This window comes from Mya arenaria, chromosome 10, assembly GCF_026914265.1.
Source record: "Mya arenaria isolate MELC-2E11 chromosome 10, ASM2691426v1".
Taxonomy (NCBI): domain Eukaryota; kingdom Metazoa; phylum Mollusca; class Bivalvia; order Myida; family Myidae; genus Mya; species Mya arenaria.
The window spans coordinates 10,654,175-10,672,980 of record NC_069131.1 but is presented as its reverse complement, the minus strand read 5'-3'; the positions used below and the strand labels follow the sequence as shown (position 1 = coordinate 10,672,980).

The window sequence follows — 18,806 nt, the reverse complement described above, 5'->3', positions numbered from 1 at the left end:
ATAAACAAAAGCGTTTATTTTAGTTATAATAAATATTGATACTGCACTACTGTACATGTTTCATAATCTTCCATCCGAAATGCCTTACTTTTTGGGATGAAAAACAATTCTTATCAATAAATTACTAAATATAAACGAATATGTTCGTAAACATATTTTTATTATAACAATACTGCACATTCATGAGTAGGTTTGTTATTGGCCCCAGATACACATATATATGAAAATCGTGTTTATAAAGGGAGGTCAATGCGTAAGTGGCAGGGGAAAGTGTGGTTTGCAATCGCTAAAAACAATTGACTGCTGCATTGTTTATTTCTTTTCTACGTACACACGTGTTTCATTTCTGTTTAGCTCACAGACATGTCCTGAAAATGAAAGTGAAAGTATTAAGTCGGAATCCAGACAATTACATTCGTGAAACGAAAAGAGACATTCACAAAGGTAATGATTTCGCTTATGGCACACTTTTGATGAAGAGCAGATTTTCGGACGCAATCGTATTCGGATAACATAAGAAAGTTGTATGTTAACACCGAGCACATTAATGAACTAAAACTCTTCTTAAACATCAAGTGTAACGAACTGTTATTTTCATAAATTAAAACACATCATATTAAATGTATGATCTGTTTACTGTGTGAAAGGTTTTAATGTGTGACGTATGTAAGTTGTCCCTGCACTTCTCTCTTGTTTTGCCAACCATAAAGGACGGATATACTATTGTCAAGAATGCACCAAGATATTTATTCTCCCAAGAGATTATTTAGCTGTTGGTATGTTTGTTTTTATAACTATCCCACTTGTTTTTTTTAACTTTTATTCATTGTTTAATTAGTATTATGTAATTATGTATAATTATTTTCTGCAAGATATATGACTTGTTGTCATTTATTTGGAGGCTTTATGTTTCTTACTGTGTACTTGTACACAAAATAAAACTACAAGACACTAGTGACTTCCCTCAACATTATACCCCCAGGCCATCATTAAAAAAATGTTGGTTTGCGGTGCTCCTACCCACAATTTTTGGGGTGGGTAGGGATTTTTTTTTTTTTACAGATGACAAAGGGGCAAATCTATATGACCCTCAGTCTGATGTAAGGGGCATCAGATACATGGATACACTTTAATTCTTTCTAGGAAGTCTTTTAATAATGGGTCTCCCAGAGTCCTTGCAGGGTTTGCAGATTGGCAGTACAACACGGTGGGTCTGTAGACAATCAACATCCTGGTCTGCCCTAGGTTCCCCGCAGAAGCAGCAGAGATCCTTTAGGCCTGCAACATGCACTGAATTTCTTTCGTGTGAACCTGACATCAGAACGTCAAATGCATTTGCTGGTTCACACAACATAGGTTCACCTGGGCCAGCTTCTACAGGGACATCATTCTTCACATTTATTGTAACATATTTTAAGGAACTGTCAAAGTCTGTTAGTATCTTTATCATGTCATATGGGTCTGCGTTGAAAACCTGACAATCACTTGGTTTCGATGATACAATGACTTGGGCATTTTTTTCGAAGTTTTCTTCAACATTTTCATCAATACATAGTCCATCTGTTGTAATGTCAAATACATTATACCATGTGTCTGTTTTTCTGAATTTCCGTATGGCATTTTTAACGACCTTTTCTTCGCCAGTGCTTATAATATTTTCACTAACAGAAATTGTGACATCTTCCATAATGAAAGCTGCCATTTTGATTTTGTATGCGTAACGAAAAAAGCCGAGGATTCCCACATGTATTATAGAAAGTGAAAAGGACCAAACGCGAAATTGGCCCAAAGAAACGAAATGGGACCAAAAAAAAAAAACAAAAAAAAATAATATAAAAAAAGGCAGCAGTAGCGATAAAAAATATTGGGTTGGTGCTAATTTCGGTGAGTCGGTCGGAGCACCGCAAACCAACATTTTTTTAATGATGTCCCCAGTGACACTTGGATATCACATATTTTACCCTCAGTTTAATATGCACTAGGGTGTCACACCAAGATATCCTTTTATCTTGCTGTGTTTCTTCAACTCCTATAATATATAGCATACATGCCATATCCCCCGGCGGGGGGAAAATCCCCTGGAATTTCGACCCAACCCCTGGTCCCCCGAGTGTGAAATTCCATGAAGGACCATGATGACTAAGTCCAAAAATTATTGTAATTTGAGTGTATTTCTTTATTTATTCTTATATTATAAATGCAGATATTGCGCAAATTTTCGCCGCGTAAAGATCCCCTAGTGTAATATCAAAATCCCCTGGAATTCAGACCAAAATCCCCTGGGAAGCCTCTCAGAAATATGGCATGTATGATATAGTTATTTTACAGTAAAACTGTGATCGCTCGAGGAGGCTGGAGACCGAGCCAAAATCTCGAGGGAACCAATGTTTTGAACGACCTGAATTTCTATTTTCCAGTCTGTTATGAAATATCTTTCAGTGTGTTTAAGTTTGAAGTCGTCAAACCGACTGTTTACTAAGACACCAATTATGTATTGCATTGTGGAAATTGCTCATATGTTCAAAGGCTATGGTATACTAAATGTAGACTAAATGTAAAAGAAATATCGATAAATAGAAATGTTTATTTTTACAAAATTGCAATATTGCAAAGCAATTAAAGTTACAAGAATGAATTGTTTTCAGACATTCCGATGTTAGATCGATATCGTAGTGTTTATTCATAATTTTATAACTTATTTACATTTCTCACAATTAACGTCTTGTCATTAACTTCTCATAGTTATCTCAAATGCCCTTATCAACTATTATCGGTCATGCATAATCAGTGATTTACAGTTTTTCACACCTTATCAAAATGCCTTTCAACTGTCATTGCAATTTTTACAACTTGCAATTGTTTGTTTATTTTTGAACGCACGTTTAGGAAAAAGTGTGAAATTATTACCTCGAGGGAGCCATAAGGTTTTGTGCATGATTTGTGTTGTGGGACCAACTATATTGCTTGACTCCTTGAAATATTTAGGTTTCGATGCAGTGTAGATTTTTTATATAAAATTAGAAAGAAAAATGTTCGGGACCAAGCACCGACTTCGAGGGACTGCCAGTTCTCAAATGACCACTTGTTCGAACAACCACAGTTTTACTGTAGTTTGGAATTTTAGTCTCTTCTATCTGCCCTGCAAGTTTTCCAGTGGTCGTGAGTTTTTGCCCCACACTGGACGCTCTTTCCCCCCCAGGTTTTTTAGAGGGTGTCAAAGTATGAGGCAGAAGTGCCTTGATCAGCCTTAAGGGGTAATGGCAGAGAAGTTTAGTGTCTGTTGGTGAGAACCCACAAGGTTTACTTCATCATGTCATTTATGACATTGAAAAACACTTAAAAGTTGTGATTGCGCTATGGCGGTGTCAAACCGTAGTGCAGTAAAAAGGGGGGGGGAGCATTTCAAGGAACATGTATAGTCATAGTGTAGGATGGATAATATTAAAATAATGAACATCATTATTTATTGTTTTGCGCAAGGATCGGGGTAATTGAAGATATAAATTATAAAAAAAAGCCACATTAATTATCAATGGACTCACACAGTGGAAAGCAGATGATACAGCCCATTGCCAATATCAGGGCTTTTTCCAAAACCAAAGATAAATTATACAGAAAACAAAATTGTGATTATCCCAGACCTGAATAATACCTTAAAGGTGGGAGGAAGTCTTAAGACAAACCCATATCAGAACTACACACCTCTGTCTATTTCTCTGTGACAAAAACTCACGCTTTCAGGGGCTTAATTTAACGCTCTTAAATTATTAATTTTCTACTCCCTATGACTCAAGTATTGCAGTAATTAAGAAAAAAAAGAGAGTATCACACATAGATTATCTTCCTTTTTTCTTTCAGTTCCACGGAACTATGATCCAAGCCTTCACCCATTTGAGGCCCCGCGAGAGTACATCAGGGCTCTAAATGCGACGAAATTGGAAAGGGTGTTTGCCAAACCATTCTTGGGCTCCCTAGACGGACACAAGGATGGGGTCAACTGTCTCGCCAAGCATCCTAATAAACTTTCAACCCTGTTATCAGGATCATATGATGGGGAGGTAGGTTGCCTAGTTTAAACTAACTGTTCAATATTTAACTATGTAAAAAAAATGATTGTTACTTTTCCATTTGAAATTTAGAGCAAAAGCCATATGAACTGGCAATGCTTAGACTGATATATACATGTATCAACAACAGTCAAGACTAATGGTTGTCATTATACTCCCCTCTGAAGGCGATGGTATATTGCTATATTCATGTCGGTCAGTTGGTAATTACACCTTGTCCTATTGATAACTAGAGAAAGCTTAAGCTTACTGCCCATCAACCTTATTAGGGAGGTTGACCATGACCGTACAGATGACCCCTATTGATTTTAAGGTCAGCAGGTACAAGTGGCAATGACCTTAAACATAAAACCTTGTCAGTATAAAGAGAAGGCTTGGATCTGTGGTACTCAAAGTTGGTTGGGAGGTCAGTCATGACCTGTAGATCTCTATTAATTTGAGATCAAAGGTCAAGGTCACTAGAATGACCACAGTCATGGGTATGTTTCAAAACAAGTATTTAAAAAAAAGAAGACAATGATTAATGACTAATAAATAGTTTGCTTGAAGGTTGTAAGGATTTGACCATTACCTTTTGCTTATTATTATAAACATATTGGTTACCACTTAAATTGGCATTTAAGCAGTTATCTCTATAGCATGCATTGTCCATATTCTTTATATTTTCTATTTAAGTCACTGCTGTCAGGAGGTCACATATATGTTTTACTGAAAACTATAACTTATTAACTTTTAAAACATTAAACAACGTTTAGAACAGATCAATAATTACGCCTTCTATCCTTAAACTTGGAATGGATTCTGGTCACAACCATAAATTACCCCACATACATTTAACACAAAATGACTAATTGACTGCCGTTAGGGGAGCTCACCGAGCATACAAGTTTTCCAATCAACTTTGTTTATATTATAGAGGTCGAAAGAGGGTCATGAACAGCTACTCTCATACAGAAATATTGCAATTAAAGACATTAAAATTTAAAGCTATAAGTGGTTGAAATTATCACAAGCCTGCAAGCCCTGTTTTACTTATATGTTTGCCAAGCTTGCTCAAAATTTGGTATTTAGATAGCAAGGCATGTTGCACTTTCTTCATCCTAGTATTATAAGAACTGTGGCTTGTTGATGCAAAAGCCTGTTGCCAATGACTGGGCTATCTCTAGTAACTGAATGTATGATCGACATCTAATTGCCCATGACCTACCGATCGTGTTGTATTACAGGTGAAGGTATGGGACCTGTCCCGACGTCAATGTATCTCCACTGTTCAGGCCCACCATGGCTTCGTCCAGGGTCTGTGTGCCGTACCTGATGGTTCATCCTTCCTTACAGTAAGTAAACATTGGAACTCAGAAGTTTTCATACTATGTAGACACATAGATAAATGGATATTATAGGTCATTTATGAAATAGAAAGAAATTTATGTTCAAATGAGATGTTTTTGTACTTTTTGTTACGAGATACAAGAAACAAGAATCTTTATTTAAAGTCGGGTATATGCTAACAAGAAACATTAGCTTAATGAGCTATTTTCCCACATGAATAACAAACATAAATGGTATCATATCAAAACATAACAAAGAGCTGGTGACCTGGAAATAATTACGGTTTATTATTTTTTTATTATTTTTTTTAAATATTCTTTTTTCACAATGTAATTTAAAAATACAATATATATATTTGTCAATAATATGATGTACTTTTAAAACTTAGCCTTGTAGATTTGGAAAAAAAACCTTACTGGTACATAAGAATGATGCTCTTTGAATTAAAAAAGAAACCCGTTCATTTCATGTGTACAAAGTTTTGGCAATTTTAATGAAAGTATTTGAGTTAACTTGAATAATTGAACCATCTCTTCTTCAGTGTGGAACGGACAAGATAGTGAAGCAGTGGGGAATGAATGATGAAGGGGAGATTAATCCAGTACCACTTGTAACCATTCTTGGAAAGGTAAGAGAATTTCCTCCCTTATTCGAAATCAAACTAAATTATTATATAGCATTTACCTGGTATACTTTTTGCTTTACTTGATTTTTTTCCACATATCATGCATCATCTTTTTTGTTAGGCCAGCCTGAGCCTATTTGCGGCATTATGGATTGACCCTGCCATGACTTTGAATGTTTTTAAGATATCTGATCAGCTGATCCCATATAATATAACTAATAATACCAGAATAATATGGAGTTACCACTTACCGGGTATCAAAATTTCACATACTTGTGGGTCTAATTCCATAAATGCCATAAAGGAAATGAGATCTTTTGCACTACAGTTCTCACTCACATGTAGCTACTCGAGGATTTTTTTTTGATTTGCCGGGTGTTAAGCAACGATACATGAAAAACAACTTTTCAAGGTTAAACCAATATTGATTACACGAAATTTCAAAGTACTAGCCTCTAATATCAAAGCACAATTCAAGGCAGCTACTGATGTCAATTTTTTTTCTTTCCGAAATCGAATGATATGGGTTGGGTGTAAAACCTTGAACCTTCCGCCCCCACTACCACTGACCTATCAGGGCGGTCACTTGCATCATTTTGAAATAGAGTTTCTTTTATATAGGTTCTTTTTGTATTGATTGATTTTGGCCTTGACCGAATCATTCGAAGACATTACATTAATAATTAACTGATAGTTCTGTAGGTTTTGAATTTGCAAACTGATTGATTTGTGAAAATTGAATATTAAACCCCTGTGATGTATTTTATCAATCTACAATCTAGTGTCACTAATTCATGCCAGTTTTCACTATTTTCTCACTATTTCACAATTTCTTCCATTTCTATTTATAAAATTATCTTTCTTGTGCCTCCAGTTTAAAAAAATCAGACCATTGGTCATGTTTAGAAAGGGGTAAAGTGGAAAGACCAGTTTACTTTTAATTGATTTGTTTTCCTGCCTACCTTTGGCTCTTACAGTTGTGTTCATCACATCTGGCCAAATATTGTATGCAAAATTGTTTTTTACATCATGATGCACATTTATTTTTGTTGAAATAGTTTCTAAGAAACTGCAAACTTAAAAGAGGTTTAAGCAATTTTGCACATACATTTTTAATAATATTATTGCTGTATTTTGAATCAACTTAATTTATGTACACACCATTATTAACTTGGCACTTACTGTGGTGAAAGAGCTCCTGGCTCATCTGTGAAAGGGTTAGGAAAGAGAAAAAAAATTAAAACGCTGTTCACATGGTCTGAAATCCAAAACTTTATGCAGGAACCAATATTTTTCTCCCTTAATCACTATTTCCCGCCATTTCAGACCGTATTCCAGCAGATAGACCACAGCCACGGAGGCAGCACATTTGCCACATGTGGGGAACAGGTGGACATTTGGGAGGTGGACCGTGCTGAGCCTGTACGAACATTCACCTGGGGAGTGGACAGTGTACATGCTGTCAAGTTTAACCCTATAGAGGTAGGACAAGTCTTTTATGCCCTCAAAGGAGAGCATAACTTTGTCATTTAGGAAGGTATATTAAAAATACTTGTGTTCAGAAGAAAACGATGGATTGTCGTGTGCAAGACCCTTATCCGTACCAAGGTCACACTTACAGGTTTATCATTATAGAATGCTGCTTACAACAGTTGGTCATGTCCAGATTATAGCTTTGTCATGCACAGAGGGATTTTAAAATAAATTGTTACATAAAGACGACGTGTAGGGTGCAAGACCTATGACTCAGCCTCAATATTCATGGTCACACATAGAATTTAATCATTATAGATGCAGCATATAGAAAAGAGTGAGTTGTTCCAGGCTTTAACTTTGTCATGCAGAGAGGGATTTTAAAAATATTTGGCATATGTATTTGGTACATAAAGATGACATGTAGCATGCAAGACCCATGTCCCTGCCTTGAAAGTCAAAGCCACACAACAGGTTTAGCATTATGGAATGCCTTATATATGCATATACAGTGTAGTTGGTTGTGTCCAGGTTGTAACTTTGTCATGCACAGAGGGATTTAAAACAATTTGTCACATGTGTTTAGTTAACTTATAATAGCTCTTCCTGAATGTAGGAATATTAGTAATTGCATAATCTATTCAACTGGATGGCACTTCAGGGCATTCGTCACCTACTGTGACAGCTTTTGTTTGCTTTTATAGTCCAAACACTTATGTATAGTATTGTGAAAAGGTATGTGAATGAAGGAAAAACACTATAGGATGTGTTTGTGACGAAATAAGTTTAGTTGTGTATAACTATTTTATACAAGTATCATAATTTATTAATTAAATTGTGATACAATGGTTACATGTGAACACGTTGTATTGTCTGAGGAGTTCAAAACTCCATAATGAGTTTGCCGGCCTTTTATGATTTATATCGCCTAATTTTGCTGATTCCATGAAGTTTCATTATTACAGACAAACCTGCTGGCGGGTTGTGCTGTGGACCGTAGTATTCTGCTGTACGATATGCGAGGATCAGCACCATTAAGAAAGGTGATTTTAAAGCTTGATGAAATTGTGAAATATAAAAGAGAACTAATTCAATTAAGTTATGACAGTGCAATTATAAGGTGGGTCTTGTCTTTGGTTATACTTGAATGTCAACCAAGGGTTTACTGGGGTTGGGGGGGGGGGTCATTTCCTGCCTCACCTCTAAAAATACTGACAGCCCTCTGGGGAATGTTACATTAGGGTTCTATGTGTGTCAGTGCTATATTTAAGGTCATAACAGGCATTTAAAAACTGGGTTTAGTTCTAGCCTACATTCTGTCTGTGAACTATTCTCCATAATGTAACATGACTGTTCTATGTGATCTCTGTAGGTGATCCTGAAGCTGAAGTCAAATGCTCTGGCCTGGAACCCTATGGAGGCCTTCATGTTCACTGTGGCAAATGAGGATTACAAGTAAGTGGTGTTAAAATGAATCATAAATATCTCATGCGGTCAGAGAAAGGCAATTAATAGATTCATATCTGAATTAAAAAAAAAATGGCTAAGTTTAAACATAATATATATTGCAACGTTTGTGAAGTTATGCTTACTTATACTAAGTCACTCTCATTGGCACAATGTTGCCCGGGAGTGTGATGTTGTGGGGGAAACTGGAGTGACCGGAGAAAACCCAGTTGTCTGGCATGGTGACCACCTACCAAGCTCACATGGGCTTGTGGCTTTGTTTTTCATATAATACCTAAAAATGAGTGTGATGCATTTCAATTTTGACTCAAAAATAAATTAGCAATACAAATTTATTCTGTCTAGCCTCAGGGTTGTACTTACATAATTGACTTTTTATTATGAGCGGGGGTGGGGGGGGGGGGGAGGGGGGGGGGGCTTGGTTAATGACATTGGTTTTCACCTAATAACTTAAGCTGGCATTAATGGATAGTAATGAAAGTTAGTGTGTAGGGAGCTTAGGAAAAAAGTAGCCAAAGAGATCCTAAAAGAGAACTTTTATCAAACAGAAATGTAACTGAACATTACTCTTATTATATAGTTAGAATTGATCGCTAGTATTGAAAGTTGGTATGTTAGTAGCTTATGTGGAGACCTAGCTTGGGATTGCTTGGGGGGGGGGGGGTAAGATCAAGGTCACTGTAGCTAAAAATAGGAAAAAGGTTTCCGCCTAATTACTTAAGGCTGTTACTTTTTCCTAGCTCATAAAAAAAAATATTTTGTCACATTGCGGCGTTTCTAGTTTTGGAGATGTTAGCAAAAACAAAGAACTTTCTTTTTTTCCATAAGTGTTTCAGTGCATCGAGTCATTCATAGGTCAAGGTCACAATTGGGAGGAAATGGTCAAAATATATTCAGCTTGTCCGGATTGTAATTTTGTAGCAAAGGCTTTTAAATGTTTATCATACTTTTGTATAATTTAAAACAACAAGTTATTGATTTCTTTAGATATATAGTAATGTATAGATTTTTAGAGATAGTTTTTTAATGTGAATATTTTTCTATAAATCATTTTAAATAGTAATTTGTAAAGATTTCTAAAGATATAGATAATTTAGTAATGTGTATTATTACAAGAATACTATAATATGCTAACTGTTCATGATTCACCATACATGTGAAAGTTGTTCCCTTACTTTCAGCCTGTATACATTTGACATGAGGAAGCTGAGCATGCCCTTAAATATCCACAAGGACCACATATCTGCAGGTACATGCTTGTAGCTGGAAGTTGCTTCAATATCTGGCCTGTCTATCAAAGAAAAAAAATCAAAGTATCATGGTTGTTGTATGCCTGACTTTATAAATAAATATTACTTGACTTGACTTGACTATCATGATAGATTTGGTGTCATTGTCGTCTGCATCAAAACTGTAACCTTTGACATCAACTCAAACACTGCTCCAAAAAGATATTAAACTGAAACTTGGTACACATGTTGCCAGGGACGATACTGGGATGAACAGGAAGTCCCATAAATCTGGCTGTAATAAAAGTCAAGTTTGTTTGATAGCAGAATTGACTGCTTTACGACACTTAAAGATGCACTCTTACTCCAAAATGAGTTGAACAACAATTAAAGCAGTTGTTTTAATTTATCGAAAAGGATGAATAAATATCGAAAAACAATGGTTCTTATGAAGAATATGTTGAATTGATAAAAAAGGTGCTGAAAAGATGGTATTTCTACCTCATGAGATACTAGTAGATCACAGTTTATCTTTTAGCATTCTCCAGTCATTTAAGATTTGTGCATATAAATGCAATATTTAGTAAGTAGTTAAAGGGTTATTACTCAAAATGTATGTTTGTTTTAAATGTGTATATTATATTGATTTTAAATAAGAGTGTCACATACTTAAAAGATCATTAATGCGGTTTCTTGATGCTTTTATTCAGGAATCCTAGGATAGATTACTGACATAGGAGATATTTTTGACTTAGGAACAATTTCTTGATCTAGGAGAGATTTTTATCTAGGAGGGATTTTTGACATAGGAAAGATTTTTGACCTGGATATTTTTTTTAAAGTGCAGAACTACTGTTGAATATCAATCCAAAATATAAAACTGCTGCTGCTGTTAAATGAGGTCCTATAAAGACTGAGTTACATTGATGAATAAGACATTTAAATTTATAAATCATTGTTCTGCAGTCATGGATGTGGACTATGCGCCGACTGGAAAAGAGTTTGTCTCAGCAAGTTTTGACAAGACCATACGCATATTTCCTGTAGACAAGGGAAGAAGCAGGTTTGTAAGATTGAAAGTGGCAGTGTAAAAAGGTCATTCAAGAATGGAATTAAAATGCTGTTATTCGCAAGCTTTAACCGGAAAATTTGAAAACATTTAACATGGATTGGAAACAATATATTGAAATGATTTAAAAAAAAATCTTTTCAGAGAGGTTTACCACACAAAGCGTATGCAGCGTGTGTCCGTGGTGCGGTGGTCGCTAGACAATAAGTACCTGCTGTCAGGGTCCATGGAAATGAACATACGTGTGTGGAAGGCTCGGGCTTCGGAGAAAATCGGCATTGTACGTACTAGATAGCATTGTTCTGATTGACTGGTTACCAGTTGGCGATCATTTCAAGCACAATTTTCAGGACTTATGAGGCAATTTTACTGTCATATCCAAACTTAAATTGGAATGTAACAAAGTTTGATATTAAGTACTGAATGACATTGAATCACTTACAAACGATCCATGACATTTACATAAACAGTTCTCTGTTTTTGTTTTACAGTGAAATATTAAGAGATAAGGGAGTAACACATGCCATGGTAGTGTTTCTTTCAGGATTGACAATGGGCATGGTATTTGTTTATAGATAGGGCATGACTGTAATGTGACAGTTTACGCTTTCCTAAAAGGGCACTCTGGTACATCTGACATGTCAACTTGTACAAGTTTACCCTGTCATCAGTTAGTAATTTATAGGAATCTTTAAACTGCACTCTTTCATCATTCCCAAATAAACAGGCATTGGTTTAGAATATATTTTTTTATCAGAGTGTTGTCTTCAGTGTTTTGGGAAAATGACCATTTAAAGTCTAACTTTTACAACAATAATCAACAGTTTTATAAATAGATCTTCTCATTTTATATATTCTGATTAGGAGCTTAAGATTGGGCAGGATGGTGATGTTACAACTATATGTTTGTGATTGTATTACAACTCAAAATGAAAATATGCACTTTTCACAATTTTTACATAAGCTGAGACCTCGTGAGAAGACGGCCTTTAACTATAACGAGAAGCTGAAGGAAAAGTTCGCTAGTCATCCACAGGTGCGCAGAATCGCCCGACATCGACATGTGCCCAAGATGATCTACAACGGCCAGAAGGAGCTCAGGCAGATTAAATCATCACAGAAAAGAAAGTAAGGACAACTCTGGTTTAATCTTATGACATCTTTTTTTATTTATATTTATAATTTGTCTATTAACTTTCCTTCTTTTATAGAATTTCTGTATTTTTCTACCTTGTACAATATTATGAACAAATATGGTGGCTGCCCATTTTTCAGCTCCGATTTGGTATATTTTCACTGCGTCCTATCTATTATATTGAGGGTTTTAACTCGTTTTTTTACCAAATATTTTGCCTGCGTCCTATCTATGCTAGCATCCCATACACAGTATAATACGATAGGATGATGAAACTTTGCTCATATTGTAGACACTATTTATGGTTTCAAGTCAAAAGAAAAAGGGTTTTAATTTTAGCTTCAGCTTTCCCCTCAATCGTCACGTAATTTTCGATGATATATATTTTTTGCTATGCATTTGCTAAAACCAAATCTGGAAAATAACATGCACTTTTTTATAAAAATGCAATACATGTGTTTATACTATACATGTTGAATTAGGAGGAATGTTTACTCCTGTATTTATAACTCATCTACTTGTCAAAGATAAAAAATCAAAGTATGCACAAAGATTATTGTGCGAAACTATAATACACTTGTAGGTCCATAACCCTAGCTTATTAATTTATAAGACTATTGCCCCTAATTCAACTGAAATAAAACTGAAACATACATGCATTGGTAATTCCTGTGGCACTCTCAGTTATTTATAAAATCCAGTTTACATTTAAACTATAATGTTCCATATCTGTTGTTTCAGGCTGGCCAATAGGAGAGCACATAGCAAGCCCGGGTCTGTTCCATTTGTACCAGAAGGGAAAACCAGGGTGCTGGCGGAGAAAGAATGATCACTTTTGTCACAATGTTTCACCTGAACTGTTCTTATTAATTTCATTGCATAGTGTTTTTCATCACAAGCGAGTTGATTTTGCAATCCGGTGCGGAAATTATCTATTCAGTCTAAACTGAAATCAGTTTTTGAACGATTTGCACTTAACACCAGACAGTAGTAACTTGATTTTGCAAATAGAACTATGAGCTGTGTAATAAAGTATATGTAAAAGATTTTATTAAGTGATTCAACTGAAGATTTTGAATGTATTTTGCCTTACTCGTGTACAACATGAACTAATCCTCAATTTATGGTAATGCTTTTTAAAGAAGTCAGTGCAAGTTGTGTCTTCTGTGTCAGTACCTGACATTTCCGCAGCTGAGCCACTCTGGTGAAGTAACTTATACGCACACACATACCATACATAAGTATGTCTTCCTAAAATTAATTGAAACTTTATTTTTCCTTAATGTATGAATAAATTTCGATTTAACTTCGTGATTTAAATGATGTCATTAACATGATGTTATATGAAAGAAAAGAATGTTGGCTGATGGGATAACACGGGTGGTTTTGCTAGGTAACCTTGTTTTTGTTTGGATAAACTGTTTGAAGTCAAGAGATTCTGCAAATATTCTCCAATTATCTCTAAAATAGTCTGGTTACATCACCAAAAGATCCAAGTATGCAAGCATATTAGGCACCCTGTTTTCAAGTCGATTCGAATGCATGTGACAGATTAGTTGTGTCTTTGTCACATTAAAGCTGTATCAATTAAAATTTCATTTGAGCAATTTTGTTTTTACTATATCATGTGTGTACATAGTTAATAAAATAAAAAAATGCCACTTTCAACTCAGAAAAACCCTTGTTTTGGAGGTAGCCCTCCTCTTAAAATGAAAAGAAAATGTATGAAAAACCTTGGTAATGTTACAGCCCTCTCTGTTAGGAAAACAACAACACAATATTGTTTTAGACATATGTATTTGCATAGCCCTTGGTTTAAGAAGGCAATACCTAGCTATTGTCAAAACCCTCCCTTTAAGGGGCAACACCACAAGGTATCAGGGGTTTCAATAAGACCCAAAATCAGGATTTTTTTTTAAATTCCATGTCTGATTTTCAGGAATTTTTAGGAATTTTCATAGAATTTTTAGGTAAAGTAGCGCGTTTGATGCACAATTCAAACTGTTTATATTTATGTTTATTGTTTATATTCAACCATAACAAGAGTCTAGCGTAGGGGCGCATGGGGATGGTAGTGGGAGGGGTCCACCCCTGTCACAAGGGGGGGTTGTGGGGTTTTCTCGTAAAATGTTTCGTTTTCATAATTTTCATGATTTTTAGACTTGTACAAAATGTTGTTGATTTTTCACAAAATTTAGAAGGGTGTGTTTAAATATCAAAATTAAATTTTGTCTTTTTGTCTGTGGTAATATGACTGTACTTGTCTGGAGTCTTCTTTAGTGCAATGTCTCATTTTTCTCCTAAAATTCATGTAAAATAAAAAAGACAATAAGACAGTTAAGCATTTGAAAGAATTTTACTGGCATAAATACACAAACAAACAACAACAAATATGTAGGGGACGAGTTTTACTTGGTACGATCGGGATTGGGTACGAATGTTACATTCAGCCTGGCTGTTATTTAATTGTCTTTGATAAAGTTATGCTTAATATGTTTATGTTTTAGAATGAAATGACAATAAAAATCACTGCCCTTGCTTAAAGAAACACTTATACAGCATAGAACACTGATAAAATACCTCCGAAAATCGTTCCGACAAAATGGCAGTTTACCTGGTATTGTCAAAGAAGCAAAACCATTCAGCTTTGTCACAGCCCTCCCTTTCAGAAGTGAAACCTTCTGCATTGTCACAGACCTTCCTTTCAGAAGCGAACCCTTCTGCATTGTCACAGACCTTCCTTTCAGAAGCGAACCCTTCTGCATTGTCACAGCCCTCCCTTTCAGAAGCGAAACCTTCTGCATTGTCACAGACCTTCCTTTCAGAAGCGAACCCTTCTGCATTGTCACAGACCTTCCTTTCAGAAGCGAAACCTTCTGCATTGTCACAGACCTTCCTTTCAGAAGCGAAACCTTCTGCATTGTCACAGACCTTCCTTTCAGAAGCGAAACATTCAGCATTGTCACAGACCTTCCTTTCAGAAGCGAAACCTTCTGCATTGTCACAGACCTTCCTTTCAGAAGCGAAACCTTCTGCATTGTCACAGACCTTCCTTTCAGAAGCGAAACCTTCTGCATTGTCACAGACCTTCCTTTCAGAAGCGAAACCTTCTGCATTGTCACAGACCTCCCTTTCAGAAGCGAAACCTTCTGCATTGTCACAGACCTCCCTTTCAGAAGCGAAACCTTCTGCATTGTCACAGACCTTCCTTTCAGAAGCGAAACCTTCTGCATTGTCACAGACCTTCCTTTCAGAAGCGAAACCTTCTGCTTTGTCACAGACCTTCCTTTCAGAAGCGAAACATTCAGCTTTGTCACAGACCTTCCTTTCAGAAGCGAACCCTTCTGCATTGTCACAGACCTTCCTTTCAGAAGCGAACCCTTCTGCATTGTCACAGACCTTCCTTTCAGAAGCGAAACCTTCTGCATTGTCACAGACCTCCCTTTCAGAAGCGAAACCTTCTGCATTGTCACAGACCTTACTTTCAGAAGCGAAACCTTCTGCATTGTCACAGCCCTTCCTTTCAGAAGCAAACCCTTCTGCATTGTCACAGACCTTCCTTTCAGAAGCGAAACCTTCTGCATTGTCACAGACCTTCCTTTCAGAAGCGAACCCTTCTGCAATGTCAGATCCCTCCTCTTTTAGAAGCAAATTCCTTCTGCATTTTCGGAAACCCCCCTTTTAGAAGCAAACCATTCTGCATTGTCACAGCCGTCCATTTCAGAAGCAAAACCATTCTGCATTGTCACAGCCGTCCATTTCAGAAGCAAAACCCTTCTGCATTGTAACAGCCCTCCCTTTCAGAAGCAAAACCCTCTGCATTGTCGCAACCCTCCCTTTTAGAAGCAAAACCCTTCTGCATTGTCACAGCCCTTCCTTTGAGAAGCAAAACCCTTCTGCGAAGTCACAGCCCTCCCTTTCAGAAGCAAAACCCTTCTGCATTGTCGCACCCTCCCCATTTAGAAGCAAACCCTTCTGCATTGTCACAGCCCTCCCTTTCAAAAGCAAAACCCTACGGCATTGTCACAGCCCTCCCTCTCAGAAGCAAAACCCTTCTGCAATGTCACAGCCCTTCTTTTTAGAAGCAAAACCCTTCTGCGTTGTCACAGCCCTCCCTTTCAGAAGCAAAACCCTTCTGCAATGTCACAGCCCTCCCTTTCAGAAGCAAAACCCTTCTTCGTTGTCACAGCCCTCCCTTTCAGAAGCAAACCCTTATGCATTGTCGCAGCCCTCCCATTTTTAGAAGCAAAACCCTTTTGCATTGTCAGAGGCAAAACATTTTGCATTGTTGCAACCGTCCCTTTCAGAAGCAAAACCCATCTGTATTGTCACAGCCCTCCCTCTCAGAAGCAAAACCCTTCTGCAATGTCACAGCCCTCCTTTTCAGAAGCAAAACCCTTCTGCGTTGTCACAGCCCTCCCTTTCAGAAGCAAAACCCTTCTGCAATGTCACAACCCTCCCTTTCAGAAGCAAAACCCTTATTCGTTGTCACAGCCCTCCCTTTCAGAAGCAAACCCTTATGCATTGTCGCAGCCCTCCCATTTTTAGAAGCAAACCCTTCTGCACTGTCACAGCCCTCCCTTTCAGAAGCAAACCCTTATGCATTGTCGCAGCCCTCCCATTTTTAGAAGCAAAATCCTTCTGAATTGTTACAGCCCTCCCTGTTAGAAGCAAAATCCTTCTGAATTGTTACAGCCTTCCCTTTCAGAAGCAAAATTCTTCTGCATTGCCACAGCCCTCCCCTTTTAGAAGCAAACCCTTCTGCAATGTCACAGCCCTCCCTTTCAGAAGCAAAATCCTTCTGCATTGTCACAGTCCTCCCTTTCAGAAGCACAATCCTTCTGCATTGCCACAGCCCTCCCTTTCGGAAGCAAAACCTTTCTGCATTGTAATAGCCCTCCTTTTCAGAAGCAAAACCCTTCTGCATTGTCACAGCCCTCCCTTTAAGAAGCAAAACCCTTCTGCTTTGTCACAGTCCTCCCTATCAGAAGCAAAACCCTTGCGTTTTATCATAGCCCTTCTCCCTTAGAAGGAAACCCCATTGTCAAACCCTTGAAAAAGCAGAACCCTTCTGCATTTTTACAGCCCTCTCTTTCAGAAGCAACACTCCTTCAATTAAAAGTTAAACGCATATGCACTGTCATAGCTTTCCCTTTTAGAATAGTTGTTTTATATATTGTCAAAACCAATTATCAAAGATTTTTATACTGTTTGAGACATAGCACAGCGTCACATATTCAGGGCGGCTCAGGATTCGACGTTAGAGGGGGGCGTTCCCTCGGAACCGAAATTTATATGGTTGAAAGTGATGGAAGGGGGGTTTGGGGTAACTCCCCCAAGTAATGGCAGAAATGGTGCATTTTGGGCATATTGCTTTAATATGGGGGGGGGGGGGGGTCCTGAATCTGCTATGTTACTTATTACATATGAATTGAGCATGTCTTGTCACCATGATTCAACCATGTTTATCTTCAGAGTACGTCGATAGTTCGTACAGATAAAGTTCGACGTACATGTACACTTTTCAAGTGTTCATGCTAAAAAACATGTCAGGCGCAGATGTATTAACTGTCTTCTTTTTTTGCAATATAAAATAAAAATGCAAAGAAATAAGCCAATGGTTTGTAGAGAATCAAGTAAAGAAATTCTACAATGAATTTATCAAGATATTTTGCGTAATGGTTTAATGTTTTTAAGGTAATTTTGTTTTGATAAAATTATAGTTTTTGGTTTTATATTTAACTTGGTTTAGGTTGACATGCATATAAGTATGCTAGAAATATCGATTGTCCAGACTCTTAAAATAGTATGGTTTTATTTTCAAAGTTGGTTTACTATCACTTTAGACAAAATTTAATTTTCAGTTGACACGGTTAAGCTATGACTTAAGGTATACTAAAGTGACTAGCTCATGTTTTTGTACCAAAAAATAGTATTGCCGGTAACGTATCTGAAAACACTTATTTTATCATTATCTTACACTATGATATCGAAATTGCAGAAAGAAATAGTTATAGCATAAAAAAAGTATTTTGGTTTTAGTGCGGTTCGAACCAACGCCGGTTAAGTCAAGAAAAAATGGAAAACATCAGGCTAGTCCACACGGCCACGGGGATTTTAACATAAATGGTGGATATGTTGATCGGTTACGGATGCATTGATAATATAAATCAACACCACAGCCGTTATGAAAAATTATGATCTCCAAAGACTATATTTGAGCAAATATCAACATATGCTGAAGGGTTCCAGCTTTTGGTATTTTTGTTTAAACACTCCTTATGACTTACCACACTTTATTTCGTAATTAAAAAAGTGCATTTACAAACCATGAGCGAGTCACTTTAAAGACTTGTATTTACTGCTCAAAACCGGAAGATATCACCATACATTAGATTGCATTATCGTTCAC

The 18,806-nt window shown here is 36.7% G+C and overlaps 1 protein-coding gene across 1 annotated transcript; it reads left to right on the top strand.

Annotated features, from left to right (window-relative positions):
* Positions 1 to 296: 296 nt before the first annotated feature.
* LOC128204178 (DDB1- and CUL4-associated factor 13-like) lies at positions 297 to 14,055 on the top strand. Its single transcript, XM_052905552.1, has 12 exons — positions 297 to 444; positions 3,859 to 4,058; positions 5,294 to 5,401; positions 5,938 to 6,024; positions 7,348 to 7,503; positions 8,460 to 8,537; positions 8,867 to 8,949; positions 10,143 to 10,210; positions 11,157 to 11,253; positions 11,404 to 11,539; positions 12,224 to 12,387; positions 13,136 to 14,055. The coding sequence occupies exons 1-12, from the start codon at positions 375 to 377 to the stop codon at positions 13,221 to 13,223; spliced, it is 1,335 nt and encodes a 444-aa protein (XP_052761512.1). The 5' UTR covers positions 297 to 374; the 3' UTR covers positions 13,224 to 14,055.
* Positions 14,056 to 18,806: the final 4,751 nt, after the last annotated feature.